This window comes from Rhea americana, unplaced genomic scaffold, assembly GCF_003343005.1.
Source record: "Rhea americana isolate MKP2758 unplaced genomic scaffold, rheAme1 scaffold_4, whole genome shotgun sequence".
In the NCBI taxonomy this organism is placed as follows: Eukaryota; Metazoa; Chordata; class Aves; order Rheiformes; family Rheidae; genus Rhea; species Rhea americana.
In genome coordinates, this window is record NW_028186534.1 from 3,846,332 (window position 1) to 3,872,013 (window position 25,682).

The window sequence follows — 25,682 nt, forward strand, 5'->3', positions numbered from 1 at the left end:
AAGCATAAATCCTGCTTGTTAAGGGATTTGTTTGTCTAAAGGGATCCAGAAGCTGCTTCAGTATAAACCCACAAAGGTCACATATCCAGCACATGCTTCATCAGAAAATCATTCTGCTAGCAAAAGCTTTCTTGTTGTGGCACAAGGCGACTATCAACATCTCAGTTCAGGGCTGTAATTGGAGAGGAGGAGACATGCAAGTATTAATTAATAGGTTCATTACTGCTGGCTTCTGCTTGCCAAGAGGGGTTTGATGTAGAAAATGAGCTAAAATGAGTGTCAGGATGAGACAGTACTACAGGAGACACATTACTTCAGTTACTCAGAGTTGTTCAAGAGGGCTGCTTGTGACYGACTGTTCAGGTCTCGCTGAAAGGGAAGCAGGAGTTCCTCAAAGGTCCACACACAGGTATTTCATCTCTTTCTCCCTCTGTTTCTGCTAAATGGGATTGTTAGAAGACATTAAGTATCAGGCTAGGCTGGCAAGCTTGATTCTTTCTGGAGGGCAAAGAGGAATGCTAATAAAYGAGAAGAAATTAGTCCTCTCTGTCAGCTTTATAATACGTGCTGGAGCCACCCAGCCAACAGTTATGAYTTTTCTCCAATGTTTGGCAGTCAGACAAGGATTCCTGTTGCAGATGTGTAGAAGTAGATGTTTTGGTCCTGACTTGTGCTCCCAGCTAAATGGACTTTCACATGATTTTATTCCATGGACTCTGACTGGGGTATTCCTAGGTTGTATTGGTAATGGAAGAACTTGGGCAATTAATCTTCTGTTGTGGGTCAGAGGACTCTAATCTTCAAGCTTTAACACATACGCTCGCTCTCTATCTAAGGTCAGGAAAATATTCAGCTTAACCTCCTGGCACGATGCTCTGCTTTTTGTATCGGCTCATTAAGGGGTGCATATGTCACTGGATGATGCTCTGTCTTCTCATAAAGCAGCTGGCTGCTACAGCAGGCTGGATAAGCTCAATAAGGCAGTTCCTACRTCCTGTGCCATCCCATGCCCTTAGACACAGTGCAGCTTATCTGTTCCAGCTGTTCCCGAGGCCATAAAGACTAAGATCAGTAAGGTGCAATTTGGTYGGTAGGCGTTCAGGGCACTTCATAGGAACAACTCCCTGTTCTGGTTGGAGATCAAAATACTGTGTTAACAATGTACGTGAAGTAGAAACAAGATTTGCCTAGTAACCCAGGAGCATTTCACTGAGGCATTGGGTACGGCCCTCTGCTCTCACCACAATACTCTGCGTGATTTGCCATATATGTTGCAAACCATCAGTGCAACTGTCATTATTTTTGTGTGGACAATAGTTGACCATCCTGCTAAGGCATGTTAAGGGAACAAGCTGCATAGCAAGCTAAATAGCTGCAAAAAGGCCAACTGTAGAGACGGATACTTTGCAAGCTGCCCTTCTCAAGCTTGACGTAGTTGCTGGAACTTGAAAAGCTGACTAGCTGAATGAGCTGTTAAGCAAAGAGATGTCATATCTAACTGGTCTTGTATTGCAGAATACTACCCCAAAAGGCCCTCGGCGCACTCTATCACTATGGCAACCAGCAAGGAAAGCGATCTCCATGTTTGGACAAGAGGTGTGTGCTTCACAACAGCACTGTGTGCTTCCCTGCAAAAATGAGGGCTTGCACAGAACAACCAGGAGGAATTTTCACTTAGATGCTTTTAGTTATTATTTATCCAAGTCACTAGGCGCTGTACCGTATCATTAACAAAACTATTAAATCTCAGAACTCTTAAATGATGAGTTGAACTAGAATGGAGCTAGTTGGGCACCTAGAAACATTCCTGTATGCCTTTTCATTGCTATGGGAAGTTCATCCTCARCTCTCTCCAGCAGCGCCACCAAACACGCTGCTTTTGTTCTGAATGCAGAAGGTCACCTGCTTTTCAGCATCTAAACCAATCTGGGAAGCAAGTCCCAGCATGCAAGGGATTGCTCTGCTAGCTGTCACCTTGCTGGTGAAACAGAGAACCAGAATTAAAGGAACAACAGACCCCTTTTCCTTTCATCATTTACAGGAAGGGAAAAAAAAAGGCTCATTAAATCTACCAGTTTATTAGAGAAATTTAAGATGCAAACTTAGAGAATCGTTATAGACTCAATATTGAAATTGCCTGTTGGAGGGAGAAGCGTGGAATCCTGCTTGCTGTGGGAATGATTGTTTACTGAACAACAACAGTTCAGTCCGAAGACCTGTTTCATGGAGAATCTAGTGCATCGGGGCTGGATGGGAGGTATGTTGTGCACTAACCAGTAATTACACCGCTCAGAGAAAACTCATGCAAACTAAAGTCCTTGCTCCATTCCTAAACTGGAGTAAACTACTATATATTAGGAATCTAGGAATCTTCACCCCAGAAATTTATGCAGAATGACTTGTGTGCTGCAAATCCATCTTAATCTGCTGCATACTGACTTCCTCATGTATGCAGGTCATTTAGGCAGGGCTCATGGTATGTTCACCACCACTTGTTCACTGYTACTCCCACTATTCCTTTTGTCAAAGAATTGCCAGGATGTGATAGTACATTTTCTCTGTAAGGAATGCGTCATGGTATCACTTTCATTAAGTGTAAATAATGGCTCTTCTGTTAAGCAGCATTTTAACATTATTAGGATCTAAGCATAAAAGGGTAACTAAATTTCAACCCCTACTGACAAATAGTTGAACAGAGATTACCACTGCCAGCCCATTTGCTGCTGAACTGAATGTGCCAGGTTTTGTGCATTATCTTCACTGAAATTAATATACTGCTACAACCAGACTTTCATTCTAAAACCACACAAAACTCACCTGAAAATAAGACATCAAAGTTCCCATGACAGTAAATAGAGGCCAGGGGCACTGCAGTGGTGATTTGTCCTATTTGAAGACAGATCAGATATCAGTGAGCAATTCATCCAGCCTGTCCGTCTTCACTGGCTATAGAGAAAGCTCRATAAACTAATGTTGATTAGATACTTACCTTTAAGGTGGCTGCAGGTAGGTGAGATGAAGCCATCCCAGCAGTGCAGTGAAAAGAGACGGCTCTTTTATACTGTTACATCTTGCCAAAGGTTCTATATTCTTGCATTTCTCACCCTACAAATGGCTGATAACACAGTGGAAAGTTCTGAAATACACACTAACAGCAACATGTCCATTTCTATTTTTTCATGACTGTTGCATGAAATTATCTGAGGACTAAAACAATACTAAACACGTTTGGAAAGAAAATACATCTAAGAACGGCATTATCAGCCAGTGAGGTTTTGCATCAGCCCTTAACATAGTAACAAATTTAGTTATATTAAAATACATTTTAATTAAGAATTGTAAGCCCTCCTTTAGAGTCTGACAAAACACCTCCACCAGTATTTCAAAAGGACAGCAAATCTGGAATGGAGCTATTATTCATATTAGGGGACAAATACTTTGCTACAGATACTGAAAAGTCTGTGGAAGCCAAGCTTGGAAATGTGCCTTATCTTTGTTTTCAATGAACTCTTTAAAAAACTTTGAAAAAAATGTGACACACTCCCTATATGTTTTACATTTTTTAATGTGTGAACTTTTAGTAAAGGCTCAGTGTTCCCAAATGTGTTCTGCAGCAGGAAACCAGTTTGTAAGATCCCCGTACAAACTAGCACTCAACTCTCGCTTTTCACTTTTCCTTCCCTTCTAAAATTAAGCTTGCATTTTCTTCGGTACCAAGTGCACGTGGACTCGGTGAATACTGAGCCTTGTCACAGTTCTTGCTCAACACCGTCCCTGTGAATTTGCTTGATTTAGTCTCTCTCAGGCAACAACTTTATTGAAAGCCATGATGTGATTAGTGCTGGGTGTTGTATTACTAGACTCCTCTAAGGTATTTTTTTTAATCATCTAGGATGGGAAAAACATTCATATAAAGTAAAATGCCATTACTCACTCTCCAATACCATGGAGATTCAGAGTAATCAGAAGAGTTAACAGCACAGCCACCCCCTAGTAGTAGTTCTGAGTTTCTAAATACAGAGTTCCTTTTCAATCTGAATGCCCATTTTTGTTATCTTAAAAGTATTTCTGGAACTTAGAGCCTGACTCCTGGCCAGCTTTAAACAAACAAGCAGGGAGAAATGCTTGTGTAGATAATGTGGTCAAGAATGTGTGGTTAATGAATCTTTCTAAGTYGACAGTTTTCATTTTTATATTCATTTCTTTAAAGCTAGTGAGCAGAAGGAAAAAGAGCTTCAGAGAAGTTAAATCATACAACTATTCCAGCTATCAGCTTTGGAATAACAATCATTCAACTTAGCAAATATCAAACGTGGGAAGGGATTTATCTGACGCATCTACATGATCATGTGAACTCCTTCCTTGAGGAGAAACAGTCTCTGCTGGAGACACAAGAGGAAGGAACTGTTTTCCCTTCTTTAAAAAAGTACAGCAACAATACAAGCAACTGTAACATGTTAAATGCTTTCTGGCACAAGTACAGAAATGCTGTATCTRAAATGTCAGCTAGTTTGCCAGGAGGATTTATATGATTTAAAAGATTTATGAAAAAAGCTATTTCACCAGCTTCAGAACGTCTTCTTGGAAAGCAGAAGCACCAGTGTGGGTGCTAATGGAAAATGAGGTCAAAAAAATCTCCAAAAGAAGTGATCATACCTAGTATGATTCTGTATTGCTTTTCTAATATCAGAAAAAAACTGGGCTAGGCACTCATCTGATTTTAAATTGGCAAAACTGTGGTAATTACATCATTTTAGACCTAGCTGAGGATGGGCTCTGGTTAAATTTGCTTGCCACTACTGCTGTATCTCCATCCAGCTGTGAAGTCACCCATAGTAGTGATAGTAGTGAGGGTACATCTCTAGTAATAGACCAGTGAACAGGTGTTTAGTGATCTTTATTTCCCACTCTGCGTGGAAAGATGAACTAACTGAGCCTGCCATGACTCTTTGGGAATGCTKATTTTCTTACTTAACATATTAACTCGTGTACTGCTCTGGTTCGACTAAAGCTACGCAACTCATCCTTCAGAGGCAGGATTAAATCCAGAAATTCCTGATTATTGCTCCTACTATCATTTCRATAGGATCTGTTCTGCTGCAGTGATCACTGATACAAGTCTGGCCAGCTGGATTTTGTGCAGGTTCTCAAGGAAGAAATGGGGTTGCAGAGGAGAAAAAAAAAATCTATTTTTACAACAAATTCCATATCAGGTAAGAAAAAATAATGAGAAGCATTTTTTGTAACTGCTTTTGGGCAATGCTTAGGTTGAACATTGATTTGCTTTGCAGCACCCACTTCTGAAGTAGCTGCTTAAAAGGAGGGCCTTTGATGCACTGCGCAGCACTGTGGAGGTGCTCTGGCATCAAAAAGTAGCCTGGATCAGCATTGCCAGGCGAACAGGGGAATGTGCCAAGCTCCAGCAATTCCTGTTGCTGCAAGGGTCCTCCTTGGGCAATTGTCAGAGCAGGCTGAAGGTCAGAGCAGGCTGAAGGCTCTTCCAACATATGCCAGTGTGTTTGGAAGAGCCACGATGACCTTTCCATGTAAGATCCTCTCCCTCAAAGGGCTCTCTCTGAGCATCCCATGCTATTTGCAGGGATACCATGTTAACCTATTACAAAAGAACACCTTTCACTCCCTCCTTCTTTATAACAACCATCTGTTGCTTGTCCCTTTCATGGTTCATTAACAGATGTCACTACGGGGCTTTTGTACAAAATATTCTCTGTAGTGTAGCTCTGGTCTGATTTTTTTAATAAGTTTCTTTTTATGTTATTTTAAATACTTTTCAATATGTTTAAGTTTTACTAATGCTTCCATAAATAATGGGAAGAAACAGCTCAGTAATCTCATTCCAGGATATTGGCTAAATCTTATTTTTATCTCCATCTGTTTTACCAATAACCAGACCTACAGAAGTTTCCAAATCAAAGCACAGAGTCTAAAGTGAATTGAAGTCAGTGAACATGTCTCTGGTGACGTAAGAGGACTCGGAGAAGACTGAACAAAGGTGTCCTACAAGAGAAATTTCTGGCCATACAGACCTGGAAAGACACAAGGATTACAATTCCTCTATCATAATAGCAGTGACTCACACAGTTGCAYAGTCATTTGGGGTGAAAAAGAAAACAGATACTCAATCTCTGAGGGATTTAGACACAGAAGAATATATTATGCAAGCTCTAGCAGTTTTAGTAATGGCCTTGAAGAGCACAACGCTACTGTGACTCTACCTCAGCTCAGTAGATCACAAATAAGATGACTCATGTATCCCTGACATGATAGGAAARTAGTCTAAGAAGTGCAGAGGCAGGTGCTAATGCAATCATAATGTGCGCAGTCAAAGAAGATGAAAATTATAAAATCGTGAGCAAAGGACTAAAAAGAAAAGAAGCTTGCATATTTGGAGACTTAGGAGATGGGCTTGAGAGTGCAGACTGTGCTGATTTTTGCTGATTTCATATTGCAGGGGCTTGACAGTCTAAAGCAAACCTCGAAGCAGAGGAGAACCACAGTGGAACATAAACTGATTGCTTGTGCTTCTCTGGGGATCATAGCAAACAACACATGTTGTCCTTTGAATGTTACTGGTGAATGAACACCTGTACCTACAGCATGCTGTTAATTATACCCAATGAAAGTGATTTGGGAGAGCCATAAACTTAATTATATTTATACTTGGGAGGACTTTTTATGCTGCTAGAACATCCTGACTGTGTAGAAACTATCAAGTATATCCATTTAAATACTAATTCAACTCACTAGTGGTTCAGCCASTGGTTCTCTATGCTCTGGAGATCCAGTCAAAGGGCAGTCGTGAACAGCACTGAAAGCTAAACGCTTCACAGAGCGGAAGTCCAATAATTAGGAGAGGTATGTTAAAGAGTTGATGCCATTGCCTCAACATTCTGCGGTGTACGCAGGCCAAAGCACAGTAAAATGTTTACATCTGTATACAGGTCAGAATGCTAATACTGGAGAAACACAGATTACCTACTATTTTAAAATTTTTACACTTGATTTGACCCAGCTGTTCCAACTTGCAGTTCCCTCTGTTAAACAGCTGGCTGAAAGATTCTGGAAGGTCAAAGATTTATTCAATCACAACRTGTATGTGAGAACTGTCACTTGTAAAAATGTAGCCCATGCAGACCACCGACCCTCACATATTCCAGGGAACATTGAAGAAAGTTCCGCATTTTTGTTATCATGGCAGGGAGAGACCCTTGAGACTAACAAAAATAGCACTAACGCACAAGCTTGAGTGACATTTTTTTATTAGCTCAATAGCACAAAGAACTGCAGAAAATTACTTACGAATGACTATATCTGACACATTTCCTTTAACTATTACCTAATTTCAAGGACTGTATTATAGGCCCTTCAGACAACTAACATATAGATATGTACRGGATGCACCACTTTATTCTGCTGTCAAAACTGATTAACATACCAGAGCGGGGTATTTTTGTACAAATTAGGATAACCTCCTGCCATATCCTGTGTCATTCCCATAGCTGACAATAACCTGGCTGACTTCATCCTTATCTCCTGTTAAACACGTGTTGTTTGAGGTGATGTTATGCAGAATCAGAAGACTTTTATGTTGGGAAGTAAAATGAGCCCTTGGAAATCCCTTGGACAGTGGAAGGAAAAAGCTTCGTATGTAAATCCTCTGTCCTTCCCTAGCATAATTCAGTGGAGGATCTCATAGTACTTAACAAACCTATTAGTCTCATAAATTTCCTGTGAAGGAAACATAATTAGACTCAGGATTTAGCTGAGTTTCACCACTGTGTGAGTAATATGAGATGATCTACCCAAGATTGCTGGGGAGGGAACACAGAATTTGGGACTCTGCCTTCATTCTGCGTACGCTCATGTGCACAAAAGAGTGGAGTAGAAGGGATCTGGCAAAAGCCTGCTTACAGATCCAGCTGGTGCACACAAGAAGATAAGCAAAAKATGTTAACGATAAGGTAAAGATTCGTGTATTATCTGAAGGAAGCACAGTTTCAATGATTTATGGGTGTGATCTCTTTCTGAAAGAAGCGTATTTTCGTGAACAATGCTGATTAAAAAATACTGTTAACACAGTTTTCGCACATTCTTATTAAAGCTGCAGGCAGAAAGTGAGTGTCTGGTTTATGAGAAGCTCTTTGTCATTTCTTGGCMGTTTTAAATGCCAATAAAGCTTCCATTCTGATCTTTTTGTCTTTTTCCGTGACAGCTGCAGTTTTTTCTGAGAGGTCCACGTGGGGGAAAGAAGGGTCTGCCACAGCAAGAGACGATGTGCGATGGCTGGAACTGCTGTAGCCAGAACACAGCCTCCAACTCTGCGTAACCACAGCCGCCGGTAACGTCCTCAAAGCCACCCGGCTCCCTGCGGGCCGCCCGGCCGCTTCTCTCCGCCTAAAGGAGAGAGGCCTCTGCCTTCCGGGCAGAGGCAAAACGGTGTCTCTCGCCACACAGTCCCTCTCCCCGCTCTTCCTTCCGTTTTGAGGGGGTAAATCTCCCGCTTAGCTCGCTGGGAGCCTTGACGTTACGAAGGGAGCGTAACGCGAACGGACACGGACGCGCCGGGCAACGCGGCCCCTCGCCGCCGAGGGGCGCCATGGCACCGGCCGGCGCGCAGGGCCCCGCGCGCTGCTATGGCAACCGCGGCGCGCGGGAGCGCCCCCAACCGTCTCCGCGGCTGTGTTGAATGGCTGGAAGCCCTGCCAATCACCGTGCCATTGCGGAGAACCCTTATTCATTGGTTCGCCTGCTAGTGRAGACGCCCGCTCGTTGCCCATCTCCACCAATCAGCGTACCCTCTTCTATGACCTCACCGCTTCGAAGAAGACGGAAGGACAGAGCAGAAGGACCAATCCCCGCCGCTATCGCTTCCCATCTCCCCACCCACTCCCTCTCCGTTCTGCCTCCTCATTGGCGGGTAACGGCCCCCGGCGCGCGGCGGCATGGCGGGGGCAGCCAATGAGCGGCGGCGACGGCGGTGCGGGCCGGCGGCCGCGTGACCCCGCGGGGCGGAAGCAGGAAGTGGCGGGACCGGGACCGGGGACGCGGCGGCGGCGGCGCCATCGCCATCATGGGGGCGGTGCTGGGGGTCTGCTCGCTGGCCAGCTGGGTGAGTGCCCCCTCCCGCGGGGCGGCCGCGGGGGGACGGCCCGGCCCGGCCCGGCCCGGCGGGTGCCGGTGTGGCCGTGCCGATGTGGCCGTGCGCCCTGCGGCAGCGCGGAGGGAGGGGCCCTCACTGTGCCTGTGTCTGCCCTTCAGATCCCCTGTCTGTGCAGCGGGGCCTCCTGTTTGCTGTGCCGATGTTGTCCCAGCAGCAAGAATTCCACCGTGACGCGTCTTATCTACGCCTTCCTCCTCCTCCTCAGCACAGCTGTTGCCTGCATTATGCTGGCGCCGGGGATGGAAGAGCAGCTGAAAAAGGTGTGGAAGGGAAAACCTCTTTTAAACTGTTTACTTAAGCGTACCTCGTGCCAGTGAATATTGATTCTTTTTGCTTGGAATGGATTACACAAGAGACCAGTGGGGTTGTTATGGCTCAGTTACAGTCCTGTGAGGTGGGGATGACCCCTGAGTTAAGAGATAACACATACTGAATGGCTTCTAGCTGAAACAGCAAGTGCAGGTTTTTAAGCACATGCCTGGTCTCTGAAACTTGACCAGAGTAGGCTTGGAAATTGTCAGTCACAGGCCTGCAACTTTGATACTTTAATCTTCCCAAATGTTTTTAGTGATGACTTGGGGAAAGAAAAATGATAAGGTGTCTGCTGTCTGGCTGAGCACAGAGCTTTGTATTATCAGCTCTCCCAGAAAGGAGCTGGCAGTGAACCTTAGCTGTTTGAGTGCTTGAAGACTGTAATTGCAAATACAGCAGTAATTTCACAACTTAATGTGTCATTATTCAGGTGCCTGGATTTTGTGATGAGGGGCTTCATACTCGGATACCACATATGAATGGCTTTCTCAACTGCGATGTGTTTGTTGGATACAGAGCTGTCTATCGAATCAGCTTTGCCATGGCAGTGTTTTTCTTTCTCTTTTCTCTGCTCATGATAGAAGTGAAAACAAGTAACGATCCAAGAGCCTCTGTGCACAATGGGTATGTTTGTAAGCCAGCTGGCTTGTCTTATAACTTGTTTCCTCCCTTTCTCCTAAGCTTCCTTGCAGAACAGAATGGCAAATTGCTTAAGCATACATTGACAGTCTTAACTTTCTTTTGAACTAAACACAGACTAATGATTCAGTCTCATAAAAGACTTTCTACTCATGTTATGTGTTCGGTGATAATATGAAGCTAGTCATCATTGGTAATATGCTGAAACTGGGTTGTTACCCCTTTCTGATTCCACAGAGATGTTAGACATTCAGTTATTTTATTCTCTGCCTTGCACTGAATCTAGCACTCATTGAGCCATTCGCTGAACCGTTCTGACTCAGTTATCCAGCAGAAACTACTCACTGATTTAACTGATTTGGTTTTGGGTCAGATTACTAAATTATTGTAGAATAATTTGAGTTGAAAGGGACATTTGGAGATCATCTGATCCAGCTGCCTGGTCAGAGCAGGGTCAATGTGGAGCAAGTTGCTGAGGGACTTGTCCAGTGAAATGTTGAGCATCTCTTGGATTGCAAGTCCTGTAAAACATAGCTATTGTGTGCAAAGTAAGACCAATGTTTTTGAATTTTTTCTTTTAAAGGTTCTGGTTCTTCAAAATAGCTGCCATTGTAGGTATCATGGTTGGAGCTTTTTACATTCCTGAAGGACCTTTTACAAGAGGTACAGTTAATACATAATCATAGAAATCTGTTTAATAAACTCAAAACCTTTCACAGACTATGGGCAATAGGTGTGATAGTGGAGGTTGTCTTGTAGAAGACTCCAAGCCTATTTCTTTACAAGATCTTGGGTCACTAAATGTTTTGGTGACCAGCTGAAGTAATGGGGTTAAGCAATATATTTTCAGGAGCATAGGTGCTGTGTATTAATAATTCATTACTGACACCACCACTAGTGGATTGAATCTTCTTTCACTGTTAAGGTTAGAGGTGTCTTGGCATACTGTCTGTGACAAGTGCTGAATACTTCCCAAAGTCTCTGTCAAATCTTTGCAAGAAACTTTTATTGTCTAGCTAGAAAATTTTGTTGATTCTCAAAGAAATGTGGCATGATGTTGCTTAGGTACACAAAGATGTCTTGCGTTAGACCTTGAATTCATTCTGAAAATACATTGGGCTACATGTTCTCATGCTCAGGTTGACTAGCACAGGCTGTCCCCTTAAGGAAGTTGAGGCTCCTTGCATGCTTCCGTGGGATGGAGGCCAGAGAGAATAATAGCATCTGCATTTCTAAATATAGCTTCATTTTTTTTTTTCATTATTCCCCTGCAGTATAATTAGGAGCTAATTCTTTCTCTGGTAGTGTGTGAATGATGAAAGTTAACCCTGTTTTTCTTGCCCTCTCTTCTAGCCTGGTTTGCTATTGGTGTTTGTGGAGCCTTCTGCTTCATTCTTATCCAGTTAGTGCTTCTTGTGGACTTYGCTCACTCCTGGAATGAGAGCTGGGTTGAGAGAATGGAGGAGGGAAATTCTAAATGTTGGTATGCAGGTAGGAATCTTTGACTGGAAAGGATTTGTTTCTGCTGGTCAGTACTCTGCATAATGTCACTTACTAGTTTGCAGACATATCCTAGAATTAAATTCTRCAGCCTCCTTAAGTAAATATTTGGAATTAGGAACTGCAGTATTGCCCTGTTCTCATTAAATAAAACACAAAATACTCTAGGCTTCTGACTGGCAGATCTGATAGTAATAATAAACAGCACTTCACTTTCTTGTCTAGTTTRCATGCCTATGCTGTGAGTGCTGAACTAGGAGCCTAGAGCTCTTAATTCTAAGTCTGCTTTGCCACCTACTGTAYTGACATCCTCTGGAAGTTAGTGATGTCAGTGATGGTGTACAACAACAGCAAGCCTGCCTCACCTCGCACGCCTGAGCTGACTATAGCAAATAAAAAGTGCCAATTTTTGTGGTTCTCTGTTCCTAGCTAAGAGTGCTGCATCAGCATTTTGTGGTTCCTTACAAAGAACACAGCAGAATGGAAATGAAAATAGGTGGCCTGTAGTGTAGAAGTCGAAATTCAGGACTTGTCATGCCCCATTATAGCGTGCAAAGAGCACTCRTTGTTGACACTGCCTGGCTTGACAGTACAGTTAAACCAATTAAACTGCAGCTGAAACACAGATCCTATTCCCATGATGCCAATAATTGGCTTTCCTATGAGCTATAGTACCTAATGAGCCAAAGCAGAAAATTAGCCTAATATTGCCTAATAACACATTCTGCCTGTATATCTGTATACGAGACTTCCAAGTGGGGAAGGGGGACTGTCCCTCTACAGCAGTAGTTAGCCATTAGGTCACCTTAGATATATTGTATTGTCAAACTACACCTTTATTGTAATGTTTTTTTTCCCTCCAGCTCTGCTCTCCTGTACAAGCTTGTTCTATGCGTTGTCACTGGTTTTTGTTGTACTTTTTTATGTTTTCTACACAAAACCTGATGACTGCACCGAGAACAAGTTCTTCATAAGCATTAATATGATCCTGTGCATTGCTGTCTCCATTGTTTCTATCCTTCCAAAAGTTCAGGTATTATTTTACTTTATTTTCTTCAGAAATACAAAACAGGAAAGTCACGTGGTTGTACCAATTCAGCCAGACATAGGAACTTTAAAGTTTGGTTGTCATAGCTATRCTAGCCAGGAATATTTTAAAAACATAATCTTGTTCTGAAACCAATGTGCTATGCAGTGACATATTTCCTGTAGATAGGCTTTTTTTGGCCAGCGTGGTTCTGAGTGCTGAGCTTTGTTCCCATGGAGGACATGGCTGGCATAGCTGTAGTGGTCAAGGTTCTGGCAGGGCAGAGATACCTCTCAGGTATCTTTCAAGAGCAAAATAAACTGGGAATTTATTGGCTTAATACTGTGACTGCCAAATTATGGATAAAAGTGTTTAAWATCGATAGGAAGCTTGCATGTTACTTGATTTTTGAACTGGATATTTCTCAGGTAAATGTGCTAGATTTGTATCTACAAAACTGCTAAGTAAATTGGGATTAACTCAGTAAGAACTTTGACTGGCACACAAAACCCCTCAATTTGGTTTTCTTAATCCTTTCGTATTTTAGTTATTTGTATATATTTTTTTTCACTCCAGGAGTTTCTACGTGTCTTTCAAGCATAGAACAAAGCCCAGGGCATTTCTAAAAACCAAATTTTTTCATGCTAATAATTGTTAAATCTGTAGCAATGGAGATTAAGTCCAACTAAAGGTAAAACTTGCCCTTTTGATCTTGGATGGTTGTCTTTGAACAGGAACATCAGCCTCGTTCTGGCCTCCTCCAGTCCTCTGTCATCACTCTCTACACCATGTATCTCACCTGGTCGGCCATGTCTAATGAGCCTGGTAAGCAACTGCCTGTCTTAAGTAATATATTTTGGTGTGAAAGCAGAATTTGTTGGTGGGGCATATTGTTATTAGAGATTGCTGTGTGGGGATTGCTTATCTTCTGTCTAGATAAAATCTAGTAAGAAAGAGTAAAGCTGATTCTACTAAAACCATTGAATTGCCTCTTTCCAGAACTAACTGGAACTGGGGCTATTTGTGAGGGAAAAGGAAATCATGTCAGGGTATTTTGATTGTTTTTGTACCATTGCCTAACTCACACAAAGAAAAAATATTCCGTACCAATGCTGCTTCTGGGGAATTAGACTCAGCAGTTAAAGCAAATGAAACAATGCGAGCTTATCTGTCATCTTTTCTTAGTTAAATGTAGCGTAAAAGCTCATCTCTCTTAATCCGCCTCTAAATCCCTTTCAGAACGAAGCTGTAACCCAAGTTTGCTGAACATCATTACGCAGATAGCTACACCCACACTTGTTCCAGCAAATACCACTGTCATACCTGCCACTCCAGCTCCGCCCAAGTCCTTACAGTGGTGGGATGCACAGAGTATTGTTGGATTAGTTATCTTTGTCCTTTGCCTCTTGTATTCCAGGTAGGATCTGTATTGCTTACAAATGATAAACATTTGGGATTTTTCTGCCCTTTTCACTTGGATCTGGGTCCAAGGCAAAAACGTAGCTGCATTCGCTCACATTCCACCTAGGTGGTCTCAGACCCAAATCAGATATAGCTAATAAAATGCACTTCTGTGCATTCTAATTTGTGGATCAGCATAAGCTTTATTAGCCTGATTGAGATAAAACAAAATGTGTTTCAGGATGTGAACTGGGAATACTGCTTAATTAGGTTAAAGAAAGCTCAGATTGAAATATAGCTCTTTAAGGAGCATCCTTATGCTTCTAGGTTAAAAAAAAAAAAAACTATTTGCTAGCTGCAGACATCCATATGATCTATTGCTTGCTTTATTAACAAACACAGCCAACTTCATAAAAATGAGTTTTTAATCATGTTTCCCTTTGGTTTACACTGCAGCATCCGCTCTTCAAGTAACAGCCAGGTGAACAAGCTTACACTGTCTGGGAGTGACAGTGCCATTCTGGAGGAGACTGTGGGAACAGGCAGCGGGGCTGCAGAGGATGGAGAAGTGCGTCGTGTCATGGATAATGAGAAGGAGGGAGTTCAGTACAGCTATGCCTTCTTTCACTTCATGCTCTTTCTTGCCTCTCTTTACATTATGATGACACTCACAAATTGGTACAGGTAAGAACAAGACAAAAAGTGATAAGCTGTTATGTGCTTGCCAGTATTTCTGTGTCGCTAGATTCTTGCTCTATAGTGTCTTCATGCCAAGCTGTTTGGAGTGCTGTGCCTATGACAGATGCATTAAATCGTGGCTCTCTATGTTGTGTTGAATTCAGAGTTAACATTCACAGAATAGCAAAATCAACAGCTGGAGTCCTAGCAGACTGCTTCACAGCTGCAAGGACAAAAGAAAACAAAAAGCTTGGTCACCCTCTTTCAGCTGTGCAGGTAATAGGAAGGATGCATGGGAAAGTGGCTTGAGGTGGCCTCCTGGGAAGTTTGAGTCTAGCCTAATGTTACTGGCTTTTCACACTGAGACTGGAGGGACACGTAGGGAGAGCCATGCATGCTGTGTTTAGATACATGCTCTGCTGCTGCAGCTTGTAATAGCTTTCCCTAGGATTGGTGGACTGGGCTAGTGTATGAATAGCTGCTGCTCTGTGAGCATACTCGTTACCAGGAATCTGAAGAAAGGTTTGCTTTAAGAGTAGTACATCAACATATACAAGGTAGTCCGTTCTGAAAAATTGGATGGCAAGAGGTCTACCAGGGAGCCACAGGAAGTTGCTGGTTTGGTTGTCTTACCATGTTCCCACAAAGGTATTTGAGTGTCCTAAACAATTCTCCTAATTTCAGATTAGTTTGAGCAGGAGCAAAGTGTGGATGGTGTCTCAAATACCTAGTAATTGATTTCTTTACTTTCTAGCCCTGATGCAGATTTTAAAACAATGACRAGCAAGTGGCCAGCCGTGTGGGTGAAGATAACCTCCAGCTGGGTTTGTCTTCTTCTCTATCTTTGGACCTTAGTGGCTCCTCTTATTCTTACTAATCGGGACTTCAGTTAAATGGCTGCATCTATCYGAGCATAGAAAAGTGGGGAACTTCTTGCTGAAAGCCAAAATCTTCATGTATTGCTTTAGTTATTAAGGCAAATATTGTCTTTTCTTATGTTCACATTAACATGCAGGATGATAGAAAGTTAATGAATTGCACAGTGCTTGATGCAGGATCAAAATTATTATCAATTATCTTTATGTTAAACTTCAACCATAGTTGGTTGTTATTGCATTTTTTTTAAATTCACTACAACTGTGCTGCTGAAGCACAGCCTCCCACCCTGTACTAATAGCTCCAACCTTAATATTGAAGTAACATTTAGCTAAGTAAGTAGTAATATGTTTTAAAGAATAAGTTATATTTGGCATAATGCACTGGTGTACTAATGCTTCAGTTACTGGAATTGTAAGCCATATTGCTTAATTTCTACATTCCACTGCAAAAGCTTATTTAAATGAGACTTATCTTCCTGTCTTGTGGCAAAACACCCCCGTATTTCTCACCAAGAGAACATAACTTTAAKGTTGAAAAGTTGTTAAGAACAAACTTGCCCTTTCTAAGATGCAATTTCTATGGTAACTTGTTTTTTTTTTTTTTTAGTAATATTTGGCAAATATTAAGTGGTAAGTGTATGACCAGCTTAAACAACTTCATAATTATGATGAAAAAAAAATAGAGCTCCTAATTAGTTTTCACTTGTGTGGTATGCTTGTAAGAAGTAATGCATATGAAGTGATCATTATTGGCACTAAAGCATTTGCACTGTAAACTCATTTGAATAAAACAGACTAACTACTGAAGCTGTCTTAGCTCTGTTGAGAAGTGTTAAGGACCAGGGCAGTTATTCTCCAATGCAAGATATGACAAATAATGATTAAAAAGCTAATAAGCCACTATAGTGGCCAGCTGACATGACTGGATGTTTTTTCCATGCAGCAAATACTAAGTCACAATGTCAGTACTATATACATTTTTTTTTTTGAAACAAACTGCATATTCCCTGAGATTCTCTGAACAGTGAATCCACCTTCTTGAAGTTGTTCAGTAAGTAAAATTTAGTATTGTAGAAAAAAAGCACACCTTTTCTAGTATAAGGCTGTGGCAGCTATACTAGGTTGCAACTGTGTGGCACCTAAGTATATGCTGCTATCTGCTTTTACAGTAAAATACCACAAGGCAGTACAAGGTAAACATATTTAAAGTACCAAATTAGCAGCTGTTACAATACTGTGTTTAATTACAATACTGTGTTTAATTACTTAATCATGCATCATAAAATTACACATTTTGACCACTCATATTTTATAAAATACAATATAAAAATAAATTTTGTCAAAATAAGATGTACACTTAACCCAACACCTTTAGGCCCACAAACAACAGAAGGCAAAATTATTAGCTTGAACAACACTAAACAACTCATGCCAAAATGAGATTAAAAAAAAACAAAACACACCCACTCTCCTGAAAATACCTCAGGGTTTGTAACACCCATTTGTAATAGTATAAATTCAAGTACTTTTATTTACAGTATGCAGCTAAGTTTTGTCCCATGTAATGCCAAAGCCTCAGCTGCCCCTCTTATTATGTGCTGAATTTGGCAGGAATGGCTTAGGTACTAGCTAGGCAAAGCTTATAACCTCTAGAAACAGTTAAAAGTTTCTTCAAGTGAAAAAAAAAAATCACATCAAGTTTCAGTGCTGTGGGGAAAAAAAAAACTGTAAAGTAAAGAGCTTTTCCTATCTACTCTCTTAACCTGCAGGTAAGGAGACTCTCTACCTAAAGAGAGTGTTTATTTTCCAAATGCTGACATATGAAATTCTGGGATGAAATTGACTTCTTTCCTAGTAAGTGCTAAAACTCAAAGAGCACTTTCAGCTTAGCAGTCAGGTGCATGTAAGACAGCTGTGCTTTCTGTAAGACAAGCTAAGCACTAGTTAAAAACCTAGAAAGGGTTAGAGATGCAGCTGAATGAAGATGCTGCTTTGTCTACTTAAGTTCTAAAGCCAAAAAGGGCAAATCTAGAAGTAATATTTAAAGGGTTGATACAGATAAACCTGGCTTAGTTCCAGCATCCTGATATAAACTGCAAAGCATCTAGCTTTAAGAACAAGATGTTCTGAGTGTAACAGGCTATTTTCAACTTCATTCTTAAACAAAATAGGTAAGTGTACATCATTCAAGCAACTGCTTTAGTTTTTCTGTGAGCAGGAGAGAAAGTAGGGTAGATGGATCTAGTTTGCCTATCATTTCAGGCATAAAAGAGAATGTAAAAGCCTGAAAAAAGGCCCTCAGGCCTGGTTTCTGTAGATGTTCCTCAGGGGCAGCCTTCTGCTAAACACCTGTTGATTTCTTTTGTTAAAGATACTACATAGAAGTCTGAATATTCAAACTACCTCTCTGGTAATAGTTACCTTAAGAGCATCAAAGTAGCCGTACTTAAGTGAGCTGTCAAAATACCACCACTTCAAACCCTGCAGCAAAATTAATGAAGGAGTATCAAATGCCAGTTGTACCTTTTCCTAGAGGTAAAGTGTTCTTTTTTCTTTTTTTCTTTTTTATTGTACATGGTGGCTGGAATTAATAGGCACTCAAGCAATATAAACATTGGTCTCTCTGTTCTGACCGTTAAACAGTCTGGGACCTTTTTTAAGTCCTGGTGCGTTGTGCTAATGCCTTGCTAGATGGCACAAAGAACTGAATTAGTCTCTGCAAAATATGCAGTAGATTCTGGTCAGAAATGAGGAAGAAGTGGCTAGCAGTGCATTTCTGCCTTATCCTAAGTAAGGGAAAATGATGTGTCTTTTTCTGCACTTAAGGTAATAGCTGTCAAAGAGGWGTAATATTTATAAAGGAAGAAGTTTTCCTCATTTTAGGCATTTGACTTTTTCTATCTTCCTACCTATGTTCTAAAACAGTTGAAGTGATRAGTTCCTTGCTCCCATTAAAACTATGAACTGCCATCCAGGAAAAAGCTTCATGCTTGCTTCCTTTTCAAACCTGGTCTCCTTTTATAATGCTTGAACAACAAGCCTGGCATCTGCCACACCCCTTTCCCAGGATGAGGTCTGCTGCCAAGTCAGGAAGTCATTATTATGGTGGTGGAGGGCTTTTTGGCAACATAATCGTGCTGTAAGGGGTCTGAAAGGAAAAGACATTCAAAACAGTTTGGCACTATGAAAAATGAATGTCTCAACTCCTCAAGATGTTATAGCTTTGTATTTACAGAACATAACTGGTACCTATATCATATTTGGCACTAAATAAAGATTTCAGCTAGAAAAAGTGCTGTGGGGATGAGGCTTTCAGTTAGAAGGGTTGTTCTTTTTCACCAATAGTGAAATATCTCACCTTGATATAGTTGGGTGTGCTTTTCTTCTTTCCTAGTGAGGTTTCCCACCTCTGCACTAGTTTAGTGCAGAAAAACATGTGCAAAGAGTGTGCGGAGAGTTAATTTCTAATTCAAGACTATCAAACAGAATGAACTTGGGAAGTGGGAACAGCTTATTCAGACATAGAATATCTTACTCTGACTTGATATTGTAGTATTGGTTCTGACTCTAGACAAGGACCTAAAAGCATAGGCACACAAGCTATGGGTAAATATTACAGAGGGGTTAAAGTCTAACTTCATACAAGAATACAACCACCAGAGACAAACAAGGTCAACAAAGCTGAAAGCAAAGTTGTAACATTTTGCAAAAGAGTAGACAAGCACAGCAAACAAAATGCTACCACACCAGAGAAATCTATGTATGTGCTTTCAAATACCCTGTCTGCATTTGGTTTCACAAAGACTTGAATTCAAATTCTGCCAAAGTAACACAGCTAAAGCAGCACCTTGCTTTTTTACATGAAATATTGCCTTTTATACATTATATGCCAGCTGCTACAAAGCCTCCTTACAAATTCTACTTATGGATTGCTTACTGAGTTCCTTATCACAACCAGCTGAAGGAAAGAGCAACTGAATGTGAGAAGGTGACTAACATAGCTCATTATTATTTGGTCCTGAACCTCAGAACTTGAAATTGTATCTAATCAGAAAGCCTTAGTACCTGATCTGAAAAMCCTACTCTTTTCTGAAAATGGAGATTGCATCTGTTTGTAATAAGCTTTGATAAAAATGTTGCAATAATCAGTCCACCAGGTATAAGTCTTCCTTCTGTGAGGAAGTATCATAGAAAATCTCCACACTGACATTCATGGATGAGAAATTCTTACTCTGCATTAATATGAACCAAAATTCATTTGGATATTCCTGAAAAGCCAACTCACAATCCAGACCAAGTGATAGAGCACAGACTTTACTTTTTTAAGCAATCTCCAGTGACAGAACTACATTTGCAAGGTGCAAAAGCAGTTTTCTTGTCTTGGATTATCAGTGTTTTCAGAAGGTGAAGGCTTCTGAAAGCTAGTAAATCACCAAGCTAGTAAATCAGTGTTTTTACTTTTCACCTGCAGGTGAGTAGAGAAACTATCAAGTTTATCCTACTGCAGTGTATTTCCATCTTTATCAATAGGAGGAATATGCCAGTTTGCATCATTCACATACAGGTTAACAACAACATATTCTAGATAGCTTGGCAGCTATGTGCTCTTTTTCTTTATYCTCCACAAACTCTGCCTTGCCCCCATTGTGCCCTTTTCAGCTTCCTTTGGTTCTACAGTGTAAAGTGCCGCAGCAGTCTGTTCCTAAACTGCAAGTTTAGGAGTAAGGCAGAGTTCACAACATCACTTATCTGTGTACAAGAGGTCTTAACTGTGCTGGGAAACTTCCCTTCACTGGCTGGTTAATAACAGTAATAGAGTTGAGGTTTCATGCCTCGCAGAGAATCATCACACTGCTTTTCATCAGCATCCCCACTCACTAGCATGTCATGGGGAGAGCTGTCACATGGGAGAACCAGCTGCGAGAAATCATGTAGAAAATCCTCTTCAGATGCTAGCAGCAACTCATTCCATGCTGAGATGTCCAGCTTCCCTGAAGTACCACCATACTCTTCAGGAAGGATCACTGGAGGAATGTTTTGATGAAGAGAATTCAGATCACAGCCATGAAGAAAAAACTAAAGAAAGCCAACAAAAGCATTAGTAATGCATATTAAACACTTTACAGCATATTACTAAAACAATCAATGGCTTATTTTGAGTTAAAGAGCCAATGTTAAAAATGATGCCTTTATGTGCATGACTGCAAGTAGCAGCATACAGCACGGGGCAGGTGCAGTTAGACACATCTATGAGACATTTGAAGTCTAGTGCAGTTTAAATCCCTGAAAGAGAGGYTCTAGATTTGCTGTTCTGTGTGGAACATGTGACTTTAGCTTGTGTCCAGTTCATTCACAGGACTGGAAGTACTTATCTGTGTGGAGAAAGGCATCATCCTTTGCAGGTAGAGGCAGCCCTGTGGTGAGAACACTAGTGCCTTGGACATTGGTATGAAGGAGAAGAGCAAGGAAAGAGCAACACAGCATTTCCTGTTATACTACCTTTTAAACAAACCAGTGCTACCTTGGCCAGATAATCCAACCCCAGAGATCAAATGAATGGTATGTAGTGTATGTACTAAAGTCCATATTAATATTATGGCAATATTAAATCCTTCAAAGTCTTCTCTCTGTCRTGGAGAATTTCCTCAACAGGCACATTTTTAAAAAATAAAGAGATCCACAAAGCAAAAAGAGACAGACCAAGTAAATGGCACCGAGCTTTTTCCAGTGTGAACTTTCTCAATAAATTTTACATGTATGTGCCAAGCAAGRAGCTTATCATTAACATTAGTATTAGTATGATACAAATCCTTACCCGGTTTGCTATCTTTTCCTTCAGAAAAGGCTTGATGATTGCAAAAATGCCTTTGAATATACGAGGCTCATTTATTATGTTAACAGCTTTTATTCGAATGGGGAATCCATCCTGAAGGGTAAAGAAGATTTTTATAGTACAATTTAAAAAGCATTTACCATCTTTCTCTGTTTAAACTCTCCTGAGCCTGACTGCCAGCACAACCCACTGGCTCCCAAGTCACCTTGCAGTCAATAAAACAGACGTGCATCTTGTGATAGGAAATGGCTTTAGAAGAAGAGCTGGAAGTAAAAAAACGAGAGGGGAAAACTTGGCACACAGATAGTGACTTTGGATTGGTAGACACACTGCTACCATTAAGTCTTCATTTCTAATGTTCTTTATTTCCCCCGAAAACATGCTTAAGCAGTTACTATACTTCTGGTATTTCCAACCCTTATCAGGATGCAGTTACAAAGTGAACCGCCTGGCTTCTGAGGAGTGAGTACACCATCCTCAGAGCCAAAGGAGATTGGCTCAAATGACATTCCCAACTACAGGATTTGGGGCCAGAGCTAGTCTAAAACGTTCTTGTATACAAGGAAGAAATCTAATAGCACTATTTCTCCGCCATTCCAAATATTCTGTCATGCTAAATGCAGAAGACAGAAAGGCTCTGCAACTGCAGATCCCTTTCCTGCATTTTGATAGTCAGAAAAGAGTGACAACCAGATCAGGTGCCAAGGGAACACACAGTACCTTCTACGTAAGACAGTTTAAAACAAAAGTTAGGTAAAGGATGTCTATTGAAAAGATTTACTTGCAGAAACATTTTTCAAAAGCAAAAGCTCATGAGCAGCAATTAAGGGCCCACATGCCTAAGTGAAGTTTCTTTCCTCCATAGCCAGCTCTAAGTTTACAAAGAAACTAGTCAGTATTTAGGCTGAAGAGCAGATGCATGCACTGCAGCAGTATTTTTCTCCTTACTAGTGTAAGTGAATCGGCTGCTCCTTACAGAAGCAGCAGCTCAGCTAGGTTGAGATAAAGGTATGGGTAGTATATGAACATGTTGCATTCTTCAGTTTCAGCTTCTTTTGTTTTGTTAATAGCTTCCACTGATAATAGCAGAACACCCATTGCTGTGTTTGTGCAAATTAATATGGGTTAAGGCAGTTTTACAAAACATTTAGATCATAATTTAAAGGAGTATGCAAGTTCTATAGTTTTTCTTAAACCCACTAGTCTCATCTCAATAAACTCCTGGTTCCCTCTATCCTTCTGTATGACCCCAACAGATGCAACAAAAASACAGCCAGCTCAGGCTAGAATAAAACTGGAATGAAAGTAATGAGAAAATGAACCCACTCAAGAGAAGTTTTCCTCATCTCACTCCTTCAGATAGAATGAGGGATCAACAAGTAAAATCATCAGTTCTTGCTGCACTTTGACCAGATTACTCCTCATTCCTTTCACCTTCCTATTTTGTACACCTCTGCTTGTGCATATACCTTGCTCTAATTTGTTCTCTGTTGCTTTCCCTCCAAACACCTACTCTGAGGTGCTTTTTAGTGTCTCTTTTTCTGGCTTTCCTTGCTCCCCCCCTCAACACTGAAGCAGCCTCTCTTCTCAGGGACCAGATGGAAATCCTCCTCAAATCACACCTATTCAAAAGTTATCTCTGCAAAATTTTTGTAGCAATACTTGAGCTTGCACTAACCCAACGATAAGTAAGCGACGTGCTTCAGACAGAGAAATCTTTAGACAGGAACCATTTAAATGACAAGAACAACTTGTCATCATTCAGGCAAAAGGGTACCTTCTCTGTAGCTGTAATTCACTGCTCTCTTCCTTATCACATGGCTAGCAGGATAGACTTTTTCTGTTCTAACTCAAACTTTGCATTTCTAACTCAAATTTAGATTTGGGGGATGCAGAAGTCAGGAAAAGGTAAACATATGTTGGCAAGGATCCAAGAAACTGGTTGGGCAGAGATGTGTTACAACTTTTCTAGTGAAAACCAAGATGCTTAAGTTTCTAGTGACATAGTAAAGAACTCTAGACACAGAAGCAGTAATTTACAATGCACAAGCTTATTTTCCCACCAGTTCAGGTCTTACCTGAAGAATTCCAATCACTTTTTTGGCTACAAAAGGACCAAAATGAGACGCCTTAGATAAGCTGACTCCTTTGTAGTCTGCCAGGATTACAATTCCATTCACCTGGGTCTCCTCGGACTGAATGAGTTTTTCTAACGTTAAGTATATGGCACGAATGTTCTCAGTAATCGGATAATTACTGGGTGTCCATCTGTCTGAGGTTACAAGACATGGATGGTAAGTCGGAAGTAAATATAAGCTAACAATACACATTCCAAAACCTGATTTTTTATTTTCCTGGTCTCTTAAGTTAGTCTTTAAAAGCCACAGTCCTAGCTCAGAGCAGCCTTTCTTAAGCAAGAGAAAAATGGCAACTCATCTTTACTTCAAGAAGCAAAGGTTCAGTACTCCTTGTGGTTTTAAGAACCCCATTCTTGACCCAGCAGAGATTATTAGAAGCAGCTTCAGCTCAGAAAAAAAGCAGGTAAATGGAAAAGAGGAGAATGAATGAAAACAGATTTGCAGCAAGCCTGGCAGCACCAAAAGCACACTAAAAACTGTTTACACTGGAGTCAGAGCTAGAGGCTCCCCTCTCCACTTACTGTCAAAGCAAATTATAAGCTTCTGACTGAAGGACAGCAGACCTTTTCCAACTTGAGTTACTAAACATTATTTTTTTTTTGAATTGCCTAACAATTTTCTCAACTCACCTCACTGCATTTTGCTTTTTACTCAACTGCAGTAATTGCTAAAACACGAAAAGGAATTGGTATAATGTTGTCTAACGACAAAAGCATTCACTTGCAAGCTAGTGAATTTTCAAATTTTAAAGAGAACCCAAGTACTCTGCATAAGTAACCAGCATTCAARGGACAGCAGGAAATAGTTTTTTGGCCCAGACACACCTCAAAGGTAGAGAGCGAAGATATTCATGCATTTCAATACCTGGGCGGATGCAGACAACATGGCGTCCCTCTGGGTCCAAGTGAGGCAGCACAGTGACAAAACCAGACTCTAGCACAGGCTTTACTGCAGATGGCTTCAAATTGTTGAAGACCTCAGGCCAACTCCTCCTACAGGTGTGGTAGTTCACTAGAAGCTGAAGTGCTCGATCATAATCAAACTTCCTGGCTCTGAGGAATCTTAGCAAAAAAGCATCGTCCAAGCAGGTCCCCAGTGAAGGATAGTCTTTACACACCATATCTCGGAGTGCCTGCACATCACGAAGCCTCCATTCAGGTTTCTCTTGGAGCTCTTCTCGGGCTTTGGTAATGAGGTCAGGAGACAGTGAGCAAACATACTTTGGACGATCTGGCAGGAACTCATTGTCTGATGGAGACCCTGCTGATGGGCTTGTCCTGGTGCAATCGCTGTCTCCCGACATAATACAGCAGGAATCTGTCAAGAATCAAGCACTACACATGACAAACAATCCCAAGAACTAGTAATCATAAGTATTACTTACAAAAGCATGCAATTATATTCTGTAGCCCCCAGTTTCTCTGCTGAAGAGACTACCCTGCTAGCAGCAATACAAGAGCCACAAGTACAGCTCAGACATTCTCTCCTCCTAGGATGAAAACGTGCAGCTTTCTCTATTCTCTTTGCAACCTATGCAGGAGGTGTAAGACAAATAAATAATTTTAACACAGAAAAGTTGCACGACTTCATTTGTGAAGAAAAGAATTTAATTTGTCCAGCATTTATTTCTTATGCCTGGTTGAAAATGGAAAACGTGCCCTAATGAATGTATTCTCAGATTCTGTATGAAAAGCCAATCAAGCTCCACACGCTGTTCAGAGAAACTCTCCCAGCTGAATGCAGACAGCAGGGAGTTTTCATTCTCTTCTTTGGAAATGTGTGCATCAACCAGCATGTCTACTCACGCAAACACTTTGAGCAATTCAGGAGGAGCAGCATTCCCAAAAGTGCACTTCAGGAACACAAGACATTGCTGCAGTCCACAGACTGGATAAACCGGTAAGAAAATTACAGCTCTTGTGCCAATACTCCACGGGCGTTAAAGCAGGCTTAATCCAATTTTCAACGTGCTGCAAGGACCGCCAAACCAGGACCGAATTTCAACCCCGACAGCGAGCGGATGGAGCAGAGCGCAAGACGGTGAAGCCAGGAGCCCGGCCTGCCTCCCGCAGCCTGCCTCGGAGGCGCAAAGCCG

The 25,682-nt window shown here is 41.2% G+C and overlaps 2 protein-coding genes across 3 annotated transcripts; one reads left to right on the forward strand and one right to left on the reverse strand.

Moving 5' to 3' along the window:
- The first annotated feature begins 9,019 nt into the window (after positions 1-9,019).
- On the forward strand, positions 9,020-16,423 carry SERINC3 (serine incorporator 3). 2 transcript variants are annotated; one of them, XM_085313983.1, is made up of 10 exons: positions 9,020-9,130; positions 9,280-9,441; positions 9,924-10,117; positions 10,716-10,795; positions 11,486-11,623; positions 12,496-12,665; positions 13,394-13,484; positions 13,899-14,076; positions 14,517-14,744; positions 15,493-16,423. In XM_085313983.1, the coding sequence occupies exons 1-10, from the start codon at positions 9,092-9,094 to the stop codon at positions 15,629-15,631; spliced, it is 1,419 nt and encodes a 472-aa protein (XP_085170109.1). In that variant the 5' UTR covers positions 9,020-9,091; the 3' UTR covers positions 15,632-16,423. The 2 variants fall into 2 exon arrangements, with proteins under 2 accessions (XP_085170109.1, XP_085170110.1); XM_085313984.1 differs by lacking the exon at positions 9,020-9,130 and having other exon boundaries at positions 9,440-9,494.
- Positions 16,424-16,837: 414 nt separating this feature from the next.
- TTPAL (alpha tocopherol transfer protein like) lies at positions 16,838-25,676 on the reverse strand. Its single transcript, XM_085313985.1, has 5 exons — positions 25,393-25,676; positions 24,452-24,904; positions 23,528-23,721; positions 21,432-21,542; positions 16,838-20,692 (listed from the first exon to the last, which is right to left on the reverse strand). The coding sequence occupies exons 1-5, from the start codon at positions 25,424-25,426 to the stop codon at positions 20,417-20,419; spliced, it is 1,068 nt and encodes a 355-aa protein (XP_085170111.1). The 5' UTR covers positions 25,427-25,676; the 3' UTR covers positions 16,838-20,416.
- Between the last annotated feature and the right edge of the window lie 6 nt (positions 25,677-25,682).